Source organism: Chelonia mydas, chromosome 2 (assembly GCF_015237465.2).
Source record: "Chelonia mydas isolate rCheMyd1 chromosome 2, rCheMyd1.pri.v2, whole genome shotgun sequence".
In the NCBI taxonomy this organism is placed as follows: Eukaryota; Metazoa; Chordata; order Testudines; family Cheloniidae; genus Chelonia; species Chelonia mydas.
The window spans coordinates 258,823,197-258,841,240 of NC_057850.1; the positions used below are offsets into that span (position 1 = coordinate 258,823,197).

Here is an 18,044-nt window from a genome sequence, read left to right on the forward strand (position 1 = left end):
TAGCCTTGAGCTTATATATTTCCCTTCTAGCACTCTCCCACTGCTCCCTGGCCCTCCTGTATCACAGTGTGTATGTATAAATATATAAAGAAGTTTCTTTCATGTAACTATAGAACATTTTTCTTCACAGTTTGTTCTCTGTAGAACACGGCAATCCACTAGAACAACTCAGCATGAATTCTCTTACTGAATAAACCCTCTGTCATAGGAGTTGAGACTTTCCAACATAGAGCAACACCATTCAATCACGTCATCTGTGGTTGCTCAGGTTGGCGACATCTTCCCTTCACTGGGGAATTGGAACCACTGTTTTGAATCACTAACCCAGTCATACTTTTCATGAGCCGCTGAATTTGAAATTTATGTATCAGACTGTTGTCTGGATTCTCTGAGACAGACAAAGCCTCTATTATATAGATCATGTGAACGGATGCCAAGAACATTAAAGCACCACTCAAGGGTTTGCTACAGCTGCTGCTTGTAGAGTGGGATGACCCAAGAAATGCTTTTTCGTAACAGCTGATGCAGATGTCAGGGAGCCAATTGCAGCACAGTCAATCTCCTACCAATAGAATGAGCATAGCTGATCCTGGCAGGGGCTGTCTGATTGCACTTCCTGACTGGTGGAGGGGCAGGGCTAAGTTACTACTTGACCCAGCAGCAGCCAGAGCTCAATGGCTGCTCAATCCAGCCCACACCGCAGCTGTGTTTGATCATGTTTCCCCAGTGCCTGCTCCTGCACCCTTCCAGCCTGTGCCTGCTCTTGTGACAGCTCCAGTTCCTGCTTTGTGTACCTGTTCCTGCCCAGCCTGCCCTTCTCCATCCCTGGCTCTGCTTCCTGACCATGACTCCAGTTCACCTACTGGCTCTGGTATTTGGCTTCTGATCCCTGGCTCTGACCTCGGTTTTGCTCTTGACCATGCCCCTGGACATCCCATGGCTCGGATTCTCCACTCAGCTCTAACCTCCAGAGTTGGCCTCCCCCATGGCTCCAACCACTAAGACCAACTGCTAACCTCCCGGTCCTGTTCGTGACAAATTGAGCAGCCTGCAAGAGAAAGACTGAAGATGAGGTTCTGCTGTGAGGTTGACCCCCATTAAGGTCTCTGTCTTCCTCACAGAGGTAATGGGCACCTTGCAGAAGCTACAGACCCAAATCATGGCCCTGCAGGCACAGGTCTCACTATCCAGGGCCCCGGTTCAGGAACTGAAAATTCTGCTGCTAGCCCAGTTTGACAGTGACTGTGGGAAATTATGCAACTTTCTGAATCAGTGCTGCCTCCTGTTCATGTGATGACCTCTGTCATTTCCCACTGACCAGGCCTGATGTGGACTCATCAGCCCGTTAACTGGGAAGGCCCTGGCCTGGAAGTCCCCTCTCCAGGAGACTTCCAGCCCCTTGTTAGGGCAGCTTGAAGAATTCCATGAAGACACGGCAGTTGTTTCAATGACCTGAATTGTACCTGCTCTGCCAAGGGTGCTTTGGCTCCTACTCTAGGGAATAGACCATTAGCCAAATTTGCCATGGAATTCTGGCACTTAGTGGCTGACACTAGATGGAATGAATCAGTACAGCACAGCACCACCATTTCCAGCATAGCTTGAATGAAGAAATCAAAGACAAGCTGGTGCAGGTAGAGCCACTGTCTGACCTAAATGCTCTGCTCAGGCCGTTCATCAGCACTGATGATCACCTGGCCAAACATCAACTAGAAAGGAAGTTCACTTTTCTACACCCACAGGCTGAAGAAATTCGACCTTGCCTTGCCAACACAGAAAGGAACCTGCAGTGAGCTCCAGATTTATGCTTATATTGCGGGAACCCGGGCACTATGTACAGTGGTGTCTCAGTAAGACTCGTGTCCTGTCCCAGTTGGGAAAGCCCTTTATGTCAAACAGTAACCTGGCTGTAGTTGGCTAGTGAGCCACCATCCTCCAACTTCTTCTTTGGCTACAACACCCTGCCATGTTTGAGGTTTAGCTAAGGGCACTGGTGGACTCGGGCCTCTAACAACTTCATGGACCTAGATTTTACTTGGACCCATAACATTCACACTCAGTGAAACAGCATCCCTGATTTGATGGAATCCATTGGATGGGTCCGCCACTCCTCTGGCCCTGTTATTCACCAGACGACACTGCTGACTCGGACCACGCTCCAGGAAATTCTGCAATTTGGACTGATTTGTGCCGCTCACTCCCCCATCATTCCTTGGCTGGATGACCATGACCTGTGCATCCAGTAGGGATAAGGCATGGTGTGCTTTATGTCAAGATTCTGCTGCCAGTTATGTCTCCCAAGGTTGGTGTCAGATCCAAACCCTCTCACAATGGAGCTGCTGAAGGGCGATGTTCAAAGATAGCTGCCGCCCTCTCTTCACCCTCTCACCCATTTCAGGTATTGCGGGGAAATTTCGAGACTTTGCTGACGTCTTTGATAAAAAGAGAGCGGATGTCTTACCGACACATCACAATTATGATTAGTTCATACTCCCTCTCAGGACTGAACCTTCAAATGTTCCAGGAATACTTCCATAAGAATTTCCAGGAGAGGTTTATTTGTCCTTCTGCCTTTCCTGCAGAGGTTCCAATCTTTTTTGTTATGAAAAAAGACATCTCCCTGGCCCCTGCGTTGTTCACTGGTCTTTGAATAGAGTGACTGTTCGAAATTGCTACCCTTTGACACTTAATGAACTTTTTGAAATACTTTGCTTGGCTGTTTTTTCCCTAAACTTCACAGTCTTTGCAATCTGGTTCATACCAAGGAAGACAAAGAGTGGAAGATAGTATTCCAGGTTCCATTCAGGCATTTTGAGTATTTAGTTTGCCAGAAGCTGGGAATAACTGACAGGGAATGGATTACTTGAGGATTACCTGTTCTGTTCATTCCCTCTGGGGCACCTGGCATTGGCCATTGTCAGAAGACAGGATACTGGGCTAGATGGACCTTTGGTCTGACCCAGTATGGCTGTTCTTATGTTCTAGCTATGCCATTTGGGCTAAGTAATGCCTCTACATTGCAGCATTTCATAAATGAATATTTTCAGGACATGCTGGAACAATTTGTTGTTTATTTAGATGATATTCTTGTCTTCTCCAAAAACCAGAAACTACATCAGCCGATGTGCACGGGCTGAAATTGTGGAAAAGCAGCATCACTTGCCCCATAAGCTCAGCTGTGCAGAACACAATGCCATCCACAGCCTCAGAAACAACTCTGACATCATAATCATGAATAGGTCGGAAAATGAACAAGAGGCTGCTAGGCAGCTCTCCAACACCACTTTCTACAAGCCATTACCCTCTGATCCCACTGAGGGTTACCAAAAGAAACTACACCATTTGCTCAAGAAACTCCCTGAAAAAGCACAAATCCGCCCAGACAGACCCCTGGAATCCCGACCTGGGTATTCTATCTGCTACCCAAGCTCCATAAACCTGGAAATCCTGGGCGCCCCATCATCTCAGGCATTGGCACCCTGACAGCAGAATTGTCTGGCTGTGTAGACTCCCTCCTCAGGCCCTATGCTACCAGCACTCCCAGCTACCTTCAAGCCACCACTTACTTCCTGAGGAAACTACAATCCATCGGTGATCCTCCTGAAAACACCATCCTGGCCACTATGGATGTAGAAGCCCTCTACACCAACATTCCACACAAAGATGGACTACAAGCCGTCAGGAACAGTATCCCTGATAATGTGACGGCAAACCTGGTGGCTGAACTTTGTGACTTTGTCCTCACCCATAACTATGTCACGTTTGGGGACAATGTATACCTTCAAATCAGCGGCACTGCTATGAGTACCCGCATGGCCCCACAGTATGCCAACGTTTTTATGGCTGACTTAGAACAACGCTTCCTCAGCTCTCGTCCCCTAATGCCCCTACTCTACTTGCGCTACATTGATGACATCTTCATCATCTGGAACCATGGAAAAGAAGCCCTTGAGGAATTCCACCATGATTTCAACCATTTCCATCCCACCATCAACCTCAGCCTGGACCAGTCCACACAAGAGATCCACTTCCTGGACACTATGGTGCTAATAAGCGATGGTCACAAACACCACCCTATACCGGAAACCTACTGACAGCTATTCCTACCTACATGCCTCCAGCTTTCACCCAGACCACACTACACGATCCATTGTCTACAGCCAAGCTCTACGATACAACCGCATTTGCTCCAACCCCTCAGACAGAGACAAACACCTACAAGATCTCTATCAAGCATTCTCACAACTACAATACCCACCTGCTGAAGTGAAGAAACAGACTGACAGAGCCAGAAGAGTACCCAGAAATCACCTACTATAGGACAGGCCCAACAAATAACAGAACACCACTCGCCATCACCTTCAGCCCCCAACTAAAACCTCTCCAACGCATCATCAAGGATCTACAACCTATCCTGAAGGATGACCCATCACTCTCACAGATCTTGGGAGACAGGACAGTCCTTGCTTACGGACAGCCCCCCAACCTGAAGCAAAATACTCACCAGCAACCACACACCAGAATCACTAACCCAGGAACCTATTTTTGCAACAAAGCCCATTGCCAAATGTGTCCACATATCTATTCAGGGGACACCATCATAGGGCCTAATCACATCAGCCACACTATCAGAGGCTCGTTCACCTGCACATCTACCAATGTGATATATGCCATCATGTGCCAGCAATGCCCCTCTGCCATGTACATTGGTCAAACTGGACAGTCTCTACGTAAAAGAATAAATGGACACAAATCAGATGTCAAGAATTATAACATTCATAAACCAGTCGGAGAACACTTCAATCTCTCTGGTCACTCGATCTCTGACCTAAAAGTCACTATATTACAACAAAAAGACTTCAAAGACAGACTCCAACAAGAGACTGCTAAATTGGAATTAATTTGCAAACTTGGCTGTATCATCTACCTCAAGTACAGTCTGCTTTCAGTAAGCTAAAGAAAGCCTTCCCTTCAGCTCCCATTCTTGTGTATCCAAACCTTTTACCATGGAAGCAGAAGTCTCACACATTGCAATCAGGGCCGTACTTTCACAAAATGCAGGCCCGCATCACCAACTCCACCCATGTGTGTATTATTTACATAAACTAACCCCTGCTGAAAAGAACTATGATATCTGGGACTAGAATGGCAACACTTTCTGGAGGGGGCTCGGTTCCTGATCCAGGTCATCACTGATCACAAGAACTTAGAATATCCTTGAATGTCTTAATCATCGGATCCGTGGTCACTTTTCTTTGCCAGATTTGATTTCAGTATTACCTACTGCCCTGCATCACAGAAAGCGAAAGCAGACGGCCTTTCCCACAAGGACAAATATGCTGTGCTGAACACTACTCCCCAAAGTACTGTGCTATGACCATCTAATTCTGTTGGTGGAACCACAGCCCAGGATTTACCATCTGTGATTCGGACTCTACTCCCAAAAGACCTGCAAGCAGCCAAACTCTGAGAGACCCTTGATACCTTCAGTGCACCATTCAGCTCAGGCTTCCATTTGCACAATGGTTCACTATATCTTAGCAAGCACTTTTACATTCTGAATGATCAGCCCAGACTCAAAGTGTTAAGAATATGCCCCGACACAGTAGGTGCTGGCCATTTTGGACACCATAAGACTCAGGACTTGGAGGTACGAAGTTTCTGGCCAAGGGTGAGTCCTGATGTGAAGAAATACATTGACTTCTCTGATCTAAGAAAAGGAGTACTTGTGGCACCTTAGAGACTAACCAATTTATTTGAGCATAAGCTTTCGTGAGCTACAGCTCACTTCATCGGATGCATGTAGCTCACGAAAGCTTATGCTCAAATAAATTGGTTAGTCTCTAAGGTGCCACAAGTACTCCTTTTCTTTTTGCAAATACAGACTAACACGGCTGTTACTCTGAAAGTTCTCTGATCTAAGCTTCCAAAGCAAGTGCCCACGTGTTAAAATGCTTGGATTATTCCAGCTTCTGCCACCCCACCTCAATGCTAGTCCATGGTGGCAAAGGACTTCTTGTAGAGCTCCTTCTCTCCCACGGTTGCACTGTCATCCTGGAAAACATTGATCTGTTCATGAAGATGGTGTGTTTTTATTTCTTTTCACTCTCCCCCCAACACTCACAAAACACTCTGCATTTTCCTAAACCACGTTTTTTGGCTCTATGGACGGCCAGTTGGAATAGTGTCTGATTGGGGCCCACAGTTCACTTCCTGGTTCTGGCATGAACTCTATAAAATCCTAGGAATTGAACTCTTCATCTTCTCAGCCTACCACCCATAGATCAACAGGCAGATGGAGTAGTGTTAGGATATTGCTCGGGCATGTAGGAAAGATATCAGGAGGGCCAAATCGCACCTGGAGCTGCAGCTAGCAAGAGATGTCAAGAGTAACAAGAAGGGTTTCTTCAGGTATGTTGGCAACAAGAAGAAAGCCAAGGAAAGTGTGGGCCCCTTACTGAATGAGGGTGGCAACCTAGTGACAGAGGATGTGGAAAAAGCTAATGTACTCAATGCTTTTTTTGCCTCTGTTTTCACTAACAAGGTCAGCTCCCAGACTGCTGCGCTGGGCATCACAAAATGGGGAAGAGATGGCCAGCCTTCTGTGGAGATAGAGGTGGTTAGGGACTATTTAGAAAAGCTGGACGTGCACAAGTCCATGGGGCCGGACGAGTTGCATCCGAGAGTGCTGAAGGAATTGGCGGCTGTGATTGCAGAGCCCTTGGCCATTATCTTTGAAAACTCGTGGCGAACGGGGGAAGTCCCGGACAACTGGAAAAAGGCTAACGTAGTGCCAATCTTTAAAAAAGGGAAGAAGGAGGATCCTGGGAACTACAGGCCAGTCAGCCTCACCTCAGTCCCTGGAAAAATCATGGAGCAGGTCCTCAAAGAATCAATCCTGAAGCACTTACACGAGAGGAAAGTGATCAGGAACAGTCAGCATGGATTCACCAAGGGAAGGTCATGCCTGACTAATCTAATCGCCTTTTATGATGAGATAACTGGTTCTGTGGATGAAGGGAAAGCAGTGGATGTATTGTTTCTTGACTTTAGCAAAGCTTTTGACACGGTCTCCCACAGTATTCTTGTCAGCAAGTTAAGGAAGTATGGGCTGGATGAATGCACTATAAGGTGGGTAGAAAGCTGGCTAGATTGTCGGGCTCAACGGGTAGTGATCAATGGCTCCATGTCTAGTTGGCAGCCGGTGTCAAGTGGAGTGCCCCAGGGGTCGGTCCTGGGGCCGGTTTTGTTCAATATCTTCATAAATGATCTGGAGGATGGTGTGGATTGCACTCTCAGCAAATTTGCGGATGATACTAAACTGGGAGGAGTGGTAGATACGCTGGAGGGGAGGGATAGGATACAGAAGGACCTAGACAAATTGGAGGATTGGGCCAAAAGAAATCTGATGAGGTTCAATAAGGATAAGTGCAGGGTCCTACACTTAGGATGGAAGAATCCAATGCACCGCTACAGACTAGGGACCGAATGGCTAGGCAGCAGTTCTGCGGAAAAGGACCTAGGGGTGACAGTGGACGAGAAGCTGGATATGAGTCAGCAGCGTGCCCTTGTTGCCAAGAAGGCCAATGGCATTTTGGGATGTATAAGTAGGGGCATAGTGAGCAGATCGAGGGACGTGATCGTGCCCCTCTATTCGACACTGGTGAGGCCTCCTCTGGAGTACTGTGTCCAGTTTTGGGCCCCACACTACAAGAAGGATGTGGATAAATTGGAGAGAGTCCAGCGAAGGGCAACAAAAATGATTAGGGGTCTAGAGCACATGACTTATGAGGAGAGGCTGAGGGAGCTGGGACTGTTTAGTCTGCAGAAGAGAAGAATGAGGGGGGATTTGATAGCTGCTTTCAACTACCTGAAAGGGGGTTCCAAAGAGGATGGCTCTAGACTGTTCTCAATGGTAGCAGATGACAGAATGAGGAGTAATGGTCTCAAGTTGCAATGAGGGAGGTTTAGATTGGATATTAGGAAAAACTTTTTCACTAAGAGGGTGGTGAAACACTGGAATGCGTTACCTAGGGAGGTGGTAGAATCTCCTTCCTTAGAGGTTTTTAAGGTCAGGCTTGACAAAGCCCTGGCTGGGATGATTTAACTGGGAATTGGTCCTGCTTCGAGCAGGGGGTTGGACTAGATGACCTTCTGGGGTCCCTTCCAACCCTGATATTCTATGATTCTATGATATACATATTCAGGCCTGTCTGTAAAGGCCTGTACTTTAAGAATTTAGGTGTATTCTTATCACTTGGCTAGTTAGAGGTATAAAAGAAAGAATCAAAATCACTGTCTGCCAGTGTAAGGTCCTTCTCTTACTGTGACAGTCTGAGGCCCTGTTCTTAGGCTAAGGCCTTTGGCTAAGCGACAGAGGAAGCCATAAGCTGGGAAGCAACCGGTCACATCCTCACATTCCAAACTAGTCACATTGAAAGAAGGTGCTATTGGGCTGTTAGGAATACAATCCTGTCCTGATAGTGCCTATCACCTCCAGAGAAAGGGAAGTGCCTAGAAGATGTAAAAGGAAATTGAGGTTGATAGTTTTCTGTCTGGTAAGAACTACTTATCGATAGACACAGCTGGGAAACTCTTATGTCTTTATAGATGTAGTTGTGAAATCCTCACTTCTGTATTGTTTTGTCATTATGTTCCCACTTTGCTATTGTTTATTGGCATGGTCTCTGTCTGGTTCTGTGATTGTTTCTGTCTGCTGTATAATTAATTTTGCTGAGTGTAAACTAATTAAGATGGTGGGATATAATTGGTTAGCTAATCATGTTACAATATGTTAGGATTGGTTAGTTAAATTTGAGTAGAATGATTGGTTAAGGTATAGCTAAGAATATTACTATATAAATTAGGGGCAAACAGGAAGTAAGTTGGGATTTGAAAATAAGGAAAAAGGAACTTGTATTTAAGCTTGCTGGAAGTTCACCCCAATAAACATCGAATTGTTTGCACCTTCGGACTTCGGGTATTGTTGCTCTCTGTTCATGCGAGAAGGACCAGGGAAGTGGGAGAGTGAAGGAATAAGCTCTCTAACAAGTAGGTACATCAAATCCTCAAGCAATATTTTTGATGCTTCCTTAACTATTGTCAAGATAACTGGTCACTTTCCTGCCATACACTGAATTTGCTTAAAATACCTCTGTTTATGCCTCCACCTACAACAGTCCATTTTTTGGCCAGTTACGGCTTTCACTCATTTCCTCCCTCTAGCCGCCTCTGCAGACTCTCAAATTCTTGTTGAGACAGACCTTGTTACCCACCTTCACCTTCACCAAGTTCACCAAAAACTTATGGAGCATCTGGAAGCCACCAAGGAAACTTATAAACACCATGCTGACCAAGATCACCAAGTTGCACATATACTAAGAGTGGGTAATAAGGTCTGGCTGTCCGCTAAACATCTCAAATCTTCCCACCCACCTGCCAAATAAAATCATCAATACTTGCGTCCGTTCAAGATCACTGAACAAGTCAACCCAACTCCAGCTGCCTAAAACCATGAAAGTCTATCCAGTTTTTCACGTATCCTTCCTGAAGGCCTACACAAAAAAAATCTCGCTCTGCTTCATGGCCCACTCCCATGGAGGTCCAGGGTCAAGAAGAATATGAAGGGCAAGAAATCCTGGATTCTAAATGAATCCGAGGTCTATTTTACAACCTGGTGGACTAAGAGGGTTATGGTCCAGAAGAATGGTCTTGGGAATCAGAAAGGAATGTCTATGCTCTGGAGCTCACACACACTTTTCACCAGAAGAACCTAGAAAAACTGGGCCATAAGGCCCCTAGAAGGCACCCTTAAGGGTTGGGGGCATGTGCTGTCAAGGGAGCCAGCTGCAATAGGGTCAGTCTCCTAGTAACACACTGGGCATAGCTGATCCTGGCAGGGGCTACCTAATTTACTGTACTTCCTGATTGGTGAAGGGGTAGGGCTAAGCTACTACCCGACCCAGAAGAAGCCAGAACTCTTGGGCTGCTCAATGCATCCCACTCAACAGCTGCGCTTGATCCTGCTTCCTGTATAATGTACCTGCTGCTACTCCCAATCTGCTCTTGTGCCTGCTCCAGTTCCTGCTTCTGCTCCCATCCAGCCCGTACCTGCTCCTGCCCAGCCTGCTCTTGTACCTGCTCCAGGTTCTTACCCTACTCTGTCCCTGACATCCCTGGCTCTCACCCCTGGCTTCAGTTCCCAACTGCATCTCTAGCTCACCCATTTGTTCTGGCCTCAACTATGTGCCTGGGTGTCCTGATTCGTGGCTCAGCTCTAACCTCCAGGCCTGACCACCCCCATGGCTTGAACCAGTAGGCCTGACCGCCCACGTCCCGGTTGTGTTCTTGACAGAGGAACGCTTTGACCCTCACGCATATACTGGCAGCTCACTGATTAAGCTGTGCGCTGTGGCTGGACAACATTTGCTACAGACTTCGCTTAATAAAGCCTGCAGGCTTAGCAGTTTACACTCAATCTTTACTTCTTCTAATAATACAAAATGCCTATCAGACATTTTCAGGATGGCTGTTACTTCTAACGACGTTTATCATTTGTCAGTAGTGCTTGAGACCAGAAACAGTGTGACAGAGTAGATTTTGTCTCACCTCAGAGTCCATGTGATCCAATGGCTCCACATCTTTGGGCTCTACCACTCTCCAGCTGCAGGAAAGAACACTCATTGTCAGAACAATTCTGCACTTGCTGCCATGTCACCCTCTTGGCTAAGACCCAGAGCCAAGACCTGGCCTCACAGTTGTTTCCCCATAGGTGCTGGACACTAGACCAAAGGTGATTAGCTTTACTGACAGAGCTTCCTAGTACAGACATACACACCTAGAAGCCATAGATTTAGATGTCTCATGTATGCACCAGCCAGCAATGTGACAACAGAAGCCTGATAAATTCAATCTCATTGGACTCTGTTTTGACAGGCTTTGAGGGAAGGCAAAAATGGCAGGGCTCATGAAAGTGAACAATGAACAACTGTGGAACTAATGACCATCTCATCAACCATGACCAATCAATCACTTTCTCTCTCTCTTTTACATAAAAGCCTTGTCTGTATTTTGTTTACTTAGATTGCAAGGGGCAGAGATCTCTCACTACAAGTTGGAGGTACACAGAAGACTGGATGCTGAATAAATAATAATAGTAATCAGAACCAGGAAATAGGATGTGCAGAAACTGCATGTAGTACTGCACAGCTCTTCCAACGGTCCTCACTCCTACAGCAGTATCTCTGCTATTTCAATCTTTCTGAAACTAGTAATTATACCCTTGAAGCACTCATACAGTTCAAAGCTCTTTGCCCGTTCTGCTAATATCCCTACAACGACATGTGCCAACAACTGAACAAGAAACTAATTTCCCTTGCTAACCTTTTTCATGTCTGGGAATTTTGCAGCCATCAGCTGGGAAGCATTTACCCAGACCAAATACTGCTGTCATATGCTAGTTGGCCAGTGGGCGATGCTGCCATGAAATTCCCTTTGAGGTGACAAACTGCATCCTTTTTGATTAAGGTTTTTTTTTTTTTTTCTTTTTAAAGATATACTGTCTTAATTTAAGTTATTGTTGTTTCTTGACAAAAGATAGAGCTTTAGCAAAAGAGAAAGAGCTTTCTCTTTTCACAGCCAAAACAACACCACCCTACACAGAACACAAAGGGAATTATTAATACTTTCCCATCTGCAGATACCTTGGTGTTAGAATCTCTTTGTACTGCAGCTTCTCCACTCGAGTGGCTGCTGCCATCGACATTGGGATCACAATGTTATTGATGTCGTAGGAACATTCCACTTTTCTTTTCTTTGAGGATAACTGAAACCACACGCAGAGCGGAAAGGGAAAAAGCCCAGAAAGAGCATTAGTGTCAACACAAAAGAACATTTAAATCATACCATGGAAAAAGCAACTTCCCCAGAACAAGAGGTACATGTTACCTAGTGTTTCGAGTAATGGTGTAAGCAGGATTCCTGAGTTTTTTCCCCAGTTCTTCCACCAACCTGCTGTGATATTCTGGCCACATCAAGCAAACCCTATGGCTCAATTTATTCTTCTCCAAAGTGGGGATATTTACCTATCTTATGTTGATGTTGCCAATCCTAATATTTGTAAAGTGTTTTAAGATCATATAGCAGAACAAAGTACTATTTATTACTCAATTATTCACAGCTAAGCAAGTCTCCTCCCCACACTGGAATTTGAGCTTGAGCCCTGAGAAACTAAGTTTTCCCTCTACTTGTAAATCAGGTTTTTGGAAGTCTCCATACTCAGCGTAGAACAAAAGGTCTCTCAGTTCTAGGGGAAGAGCTCAAACCCAGACGGCGGGTATATCTATGGTGCAAAAAACCCCCAGCAGCCTCAAGTCTAAGAGCCCGGGTCAACTGAGTCAGGCTTGTGGGGCTCATGCTACAGGGCTAAATGTAGTAGTGTAGATGTTCCAAACTGGGCTGGTGCTCAGACTCTGAGGCTCTCCCTTCTCACTAGGTTTTGAAGTCTGAGCTCCAGCCTGAGTGGGAACATCTACACTGCTATTTTTAGCCCTGAAGTGCAACCCCAAGTCAGTTGATCTGAACTCTAAGATTTACTACCGCAGGGGTGGTTTTTTGTTTTTGTTATGTAGACACACTTTAAGTCAGTAGCAGCAAAAAGTTAGGTGCTCGGATGTCACAGTTATGAGCACAGCGTAAAAAATTTGAAACACAGATGGGAAGACTTGTCCATAAAATCCTTTAGAATTTGGTTTAGGAAGCTTCTGAAAAGATTGTTCCACTCCAGAGCAGGCAAGGCTAACAGGTCCAACTTCCAACTCTACTCCTAGACAACTGCAGCTGGGCATTCCCAATGGAGTCACCTATAGAAGGTGGGGCCAGAAAGATGGACAGCTTCTGGTAACGAGGCTCCAAGCAAGTGAGCTGATGATGTCAGTAGACTCTGTGAGGGAGTCCTCAAAGAAAAATAGTTTACAAATATTTTGGATATAGCAGTGAAGCATGAGATGAATCTGGAGCAGACAACACAGGATGGAGATGGGCCTGCCCTGCTGAAGCTATCTGGGGAACAGGAAAGCAGTTCAGCTTTGGGATTGCTCCATCTGCTTCTGTCAGTCAAGCCTGAAACAGCGGCCCATTAGTCAAAAATAGCATGTGGGGGGAGGGGGGCGGGGGGAGGAAGAGCAATAAATGTAATAATTGCTACTTCTAAGTCTCCTCCCTCCAACCCAGCAGTCTCCCCATATCCACAGAGGCCTGGACAGGAGCCAGTCAATACTTATCCTGTATGGGCTTATACAAATGACTATTGTGAGATGTAGCATTTCCCCTCCCTGCCTCTCTAATTCTGTTCTCCCCCACTTAATTTGTAATCAAAACAAAGTTGAGTCACAGAGCTCAGACAAGGATTTGTTTATGCACAGGACTTACAGAATCATAGAAACATAGGGCTGGAAGGGACCTCAAAAAGTAATTAAGTCCAGCCCGTTCGCTGTGGCAGGACCAACTAAACCTAGACCATCTCTGACTGGTGTTCGTTCAACCTTTTATTAAAAACCTCAAATTGTGGGAATTCCGCAATGTCCCTTAGAAGCCTATTCCAGATCCTTATAGTTATTCCATATCCTTATAGTTCCAGATCCTATCTAACCTAAATATCCCTTGTTGCAGATTACACCCATGACTTCTTGTCGTACCTTCAGCGGGTATGGAGAACAATTGATCAAAGTCCTCTTTATAGCAGCCTTTAACATATTTCAAGACTGTTACCAGGTCCCGCCTTAGTTTTCTTTTCTCAAGACTAAACATGCCAAGATTTTTTAACCTTTCCTCATAGGTCATGTTTTCTAAACCTTTTATCGTTTTTTGTTGCTCTCCTCTGGACTCTCTCCAATTTGTCCATATCTTTCCTAAAGTGTGGTGCCCAGAATTGGACACAGTACTCCAGCTGAGGCCTCACTAGTGCTGAATAAAGCAGGACAATTGCCTCCTGTACCTTACATACAAGACTCCTGTTAATACACCCCAGAATCATATTTGCTTTTTTTCACAGCTGCATTATATTGTTGACTCACATTCAATTTGTGATCCACTATAATGCCCAGATACTTTTCAGCAGTACTACCACATAGCCAGTTATTCCCCATGTTGTAGTTGTGAATTCAATTTTTCCTTCCTAAGTGAAGTACTTTGCACTTGTTTTTACTGATGGTGTATGCTTAGTAACAAATTTATAGACCACATATGCTGACCCTGGTGGTGCACAGCAGGCACCCTGGCCACTTTGGGTGCTGGCTAAGACCACTGAAGCAAGTAGTTACTACTGTCTAATTTTAATAAAGGCATTTCCAGATTGTCCCTGCAGCCTACTGGCAGGCAAGGACTCCCCTCCCATAGCTTTGGCATAGGGTGTCCACGATGAGTCTAGCATCCGTTGGCCATGTCCAGCAATGCAGATGTTCACCAGCTGCATTAAAAAAACAGTTCCCTTTTTTAGGTTTGTTTGACACAGATTATGTTCTGACTCACCATTGTTGAATTACCAGCGGAAGGGAACTGGCTGGAAGATGGCGCTGGAGGAGTTTCTAGATACAAAGATGGTAGGTGGTGCATCAAAGGACTATGTTTATGTGTCTGAGAACCAGAAACAAGCAAGCTGTGATTGTCTGTTCCTTTAAGCTGCCTCTCCCCTTTAAACAATGAACCTGTTAATAAAGCACATGAACAGAGAACCCAAGTAAAGCCAGAGTAATTTGTTCATAAGTCATTGCTGCTCTTATCTGTCAGTCCACCAGAACCCAGCTGGGGAATGCAGTCTGTATTGTGGAAGAAATGTTAAAATAAAAGAAATGGGGAAAAATCTACAAGTCAGAAAACCCAGTGAAACCATTAGCACTGCACAGAACTGAACATATCACCTGTGAAATTCATCTTTGCTGGGTGTTTGCGATGAATATACCTATCAAAAACAGTAGACTCCCCTCCAGTATGTTCAAAAAGCGGCCACCAAAAATCTTCCTCATATGTTGAGCTGATCACATTAGCCTCATCTTTGAATCACTCCTTTTTGTGTATCACATTAATTTAAAAAACACGGTCAACCACTACAATTAAGCCCCATGATACTACTCTGAGGAGGAGAAGTGATATATAAAGATCTTTTCACTCACCACTAAAATGCAGCAGCTGATCAAATTATCTCAAACACAGTACACAGTTTTAGGACAGGAAGTGAAGAATATCACCATAGTCAACTGAAACTGCACAGAAAGGCTGATGTGTCCTCTCAAACATGAATCAAAGGAAGTGAATTATTATCCGAGAAAACACTGAATGTGCACTGCTGGCAGCAGTAGCATTTGCTACATAAGAGAAAGGCTCTCTGACACCACTGGAGAGAAGCCAAGATTAATCCCTGAGCAGAAGGGACCTAAGACAGAATACTACAGCAGCTATTCTAAAGCACATAGTAGAGCCATGGAAACTGACACAGGATGCAAGACTGATGGAGTTTATATTTAAGTGTAATAGTTTGCCTTCTTTAGTAGGTTCCTTACACCTGGAAAGGAGAGTCACTTCAGTGCTAACAAGCATGACCATTCTCAATGCCTCTTGAACCAACTATTGGATGGATGACATCTACAGTCTTTGCAAGTAACCTTCTCTCTCAAAGAGAAACAAACAGACTGAAAACAATGGGTAGGGTAATTAACTATTGTTAAGCCAATGTGTATAGTGCTTCCTTTTTCATACAGCTGAAGGCACAAAGCTGAATGCACATGGGATGTGCACCAAATGCCAACCACCACACTGCCTGGTGCCAATCTGTATTTTCAGCATAAAGTTCTTTTCTTTAAATGTTCTCTGGTTTGTTCACAATAATTCGTATCAACAACTGCAAAACAAGTAAGTACGTCAGAGTCAGCAGCTGTGGGCCCCATTATAAGAACTCCATGGGCATGTCTGGCTTGCAGGCTGCATACTATGCTTGATATTTTCTGCAAGTACTGGGTATAAGAAAATATATTCTTTTAAAAAACCAAATGAAAACACCCACCGTGGTACACTAAACAAGACCGGATGCTATAACTGGGGTTTAATTCTTTCTAACATGGAATTGGTTTTTAGCCCTGGGTGCTTCTGTCAGCTTTCCTAAGAGCTTAACTTCTATGGATAGTTTTAATATCATGCACTTTAATGGGCTAAAAGAAACAGGAACCTAGAAAAACAGAAAAGAGTACAGGAGAAGACCGTGAAGAGCAACAATGGCAGCTCTGAACACAACTGAAACAGAAATATTTGGCAGGGATTTGCCAGGCACTCTTGGCAGGTGGATACACACATGCTTTGATTTAACACACACAAGGATCAAAAAGTTTCTCTTTGTTGACTTTCTTGTTAGTTCATTCCCAATCACACTGTCTGGGTTTCTGTAGTAGCCATTTATTTGGTCATCTAACCAAAAGCAGGCTTTCCATTGTGGTGATGAGAACTTCTGCAATTTGCAAGATGCCAAAGCCAATCACCACCTGACGTTTATGTACTGAGTTTATTGCTACTTTCTACAGAAATGACAGGAACTGTAGGCTACACTGTAGGGTTGCACTTTGGTCACCTGTTAAAACTTACATGTAAGTTTACACCCCATCTCAGCTGAACTTACTGGATGCAGAGAGAGGTGATAGGCCTAGCTTTGGGAAAACGTTGGTTAGATCTTGTGGCTTCTTTCCAAAATGGGACATCTTCAGAGCCTTGAGCTTATGGCTCAATCTATGCTGCCTGTCATCTCTTAGTAAGGTTTCAAAGTACAAGTGAAGAGGCTTGCCTGAAAATAAAAACAACAGGTTATTCTAATATACACGAATCCTCTCTCCCCACACACAAACACACTGTATGTTGTACAGACATAATTTGTAATTAGCACCTGCCAGTACTGTTAAATTCTATACATAGGAAAGTCACACATACAGCTAAGCAGTTACAAATCCTGTCCCTTTTTAATCTTACAGCCCGTTGTCACAGATGATGTGATACAGAAAGTTCAGCATGAGTGGCCCCAGAATAAAAGCTTTCCTGCAACAAAGCAGCTGGTCAGGACAATCTAGCTCATGGAATTTGGCATCTTGCCTCAGTGCATTACCTCTCACACTGTGCTGGCCTAACCCATTTCCAACTACACTATCATTTCTTGACAGTGGCCTGTGTCATTGCCTGAAAAGCTTTAGCAAAGACTTCTCATATTTCATTTCCTGTTGTCTCTCTGTTCTTACTGTAAAAAGCAAGTATGACAAGGTAAAACAGAAATTAACATCAAACAAGTCTGAAATAGATGCTTTCACCCTTGCACATTGGGGAAAAGTATACCCTTCCAGTTGCTTACTCTGCCTTTAAGCCCTGTGACAAATGTCTTGTCCTTGCAGTTGCCAAAACCTCTTGCAAAGAAAGAACAGTTACTTACTCTACAGTAACTAAGAGACTAACCAATTTATTTGAGCATAAGCTTTCGTGAGCTACAGCTCATTTCATCAGATGCAATCAGTGGAAAATACAGTGAGGAGACGGAGAATGTATACTTTCAAATCAGCGGCACTGCTATGGGTACCCGCATGACCCCACAGTAGGCCAACATTTTTATGGCTGACTTAGAACAACGCTTCCTCAGCTCTCGTCCCCTAATGCCCCTACTCTATTTGCGCTATATTGATGACATCATCATCTGGACCCATGGAAAAGAAGCCCTTGAGGAATTCCACCATGATTTCAACCATTTCCATCCCACCATCAACCTCAGCCTGGACCAGTCCACACAAGAGATCCACTTCTTGGACACTACATTGCTAATAAGTGATGGTCACATAAACACCACCCTATACCGGAAACCTACTGACCGTTATTCCTACCTACATGCCTCCAGCTTTCACCCTGACCATACCACACGATCCATCGTCTACAGCCAAGCTCTGCGATACAACCGCATTTGCTCCAACCCCTCAGACAGAGACAAACACCTACAAGATCTCTATCAAGCATTCTTACAACTACAATAC

General features: G+C 44.8%; 1 protein-coding gene and 1 long non-coding RNA gene across 16 annotated transcripts in view; one reads left to right on the top strand and one right to left on the bottom strand.

Annotated features, from left to right (window-relative positions):
- Positions 1–259, top strand: part of LOC119565445 — a 46,751-nt gene extending 46,492 nt beyond the window's left edge. For both annotated transcript variants that reach the window (XR_005224146.2, XR_005224147.2), the window contains one exon: positions 131–259. This is a non-coding gene — a long non-coding RNA (uncharacterized LOC119565445). The remainder of the gene's footprint in view (positions 1–130) is intronic.
- LOC102935841 (KAT8 regulatory NSL complex subunit 1) overlaps positions 1–18,044 on the bottom strand; it is a 141,979-nt gene that overhangs the window by 21,655 nt on the left and 102,280 nt on the right. For 11 of the 14 annotated variants that reach the window (XM_037891363.1, XM_037891367.2, XM_037891364.1 and 8 more), the window contains 4 exons: positions 16,661–16,822; positions 14,527–14,702; positions 11,703–11,824; positions 10,609–10,663 (listed from right to left, as the gene is read on the bottom strand). In XM_037891363.1, the coding sequence (XP_037747291.1) occupies positions 10,609–10,663; positions 11,703–11,824; positions 14,527–14,702; positions 16,661–16,822 (515 nt within the window). Of the gene's footprint in view, positions 1–859; positions 1,049–10,608; positions 10,664–11,702; positions 11,825–14,526; positions 14,703–16,660; positions 16,823–18,044 lie in introns of those variants that run through there. The other 3 variants (XM_037891359.2, XM_043541777.1, XM_043541780.1) reach the window with 2 other exon arrangements.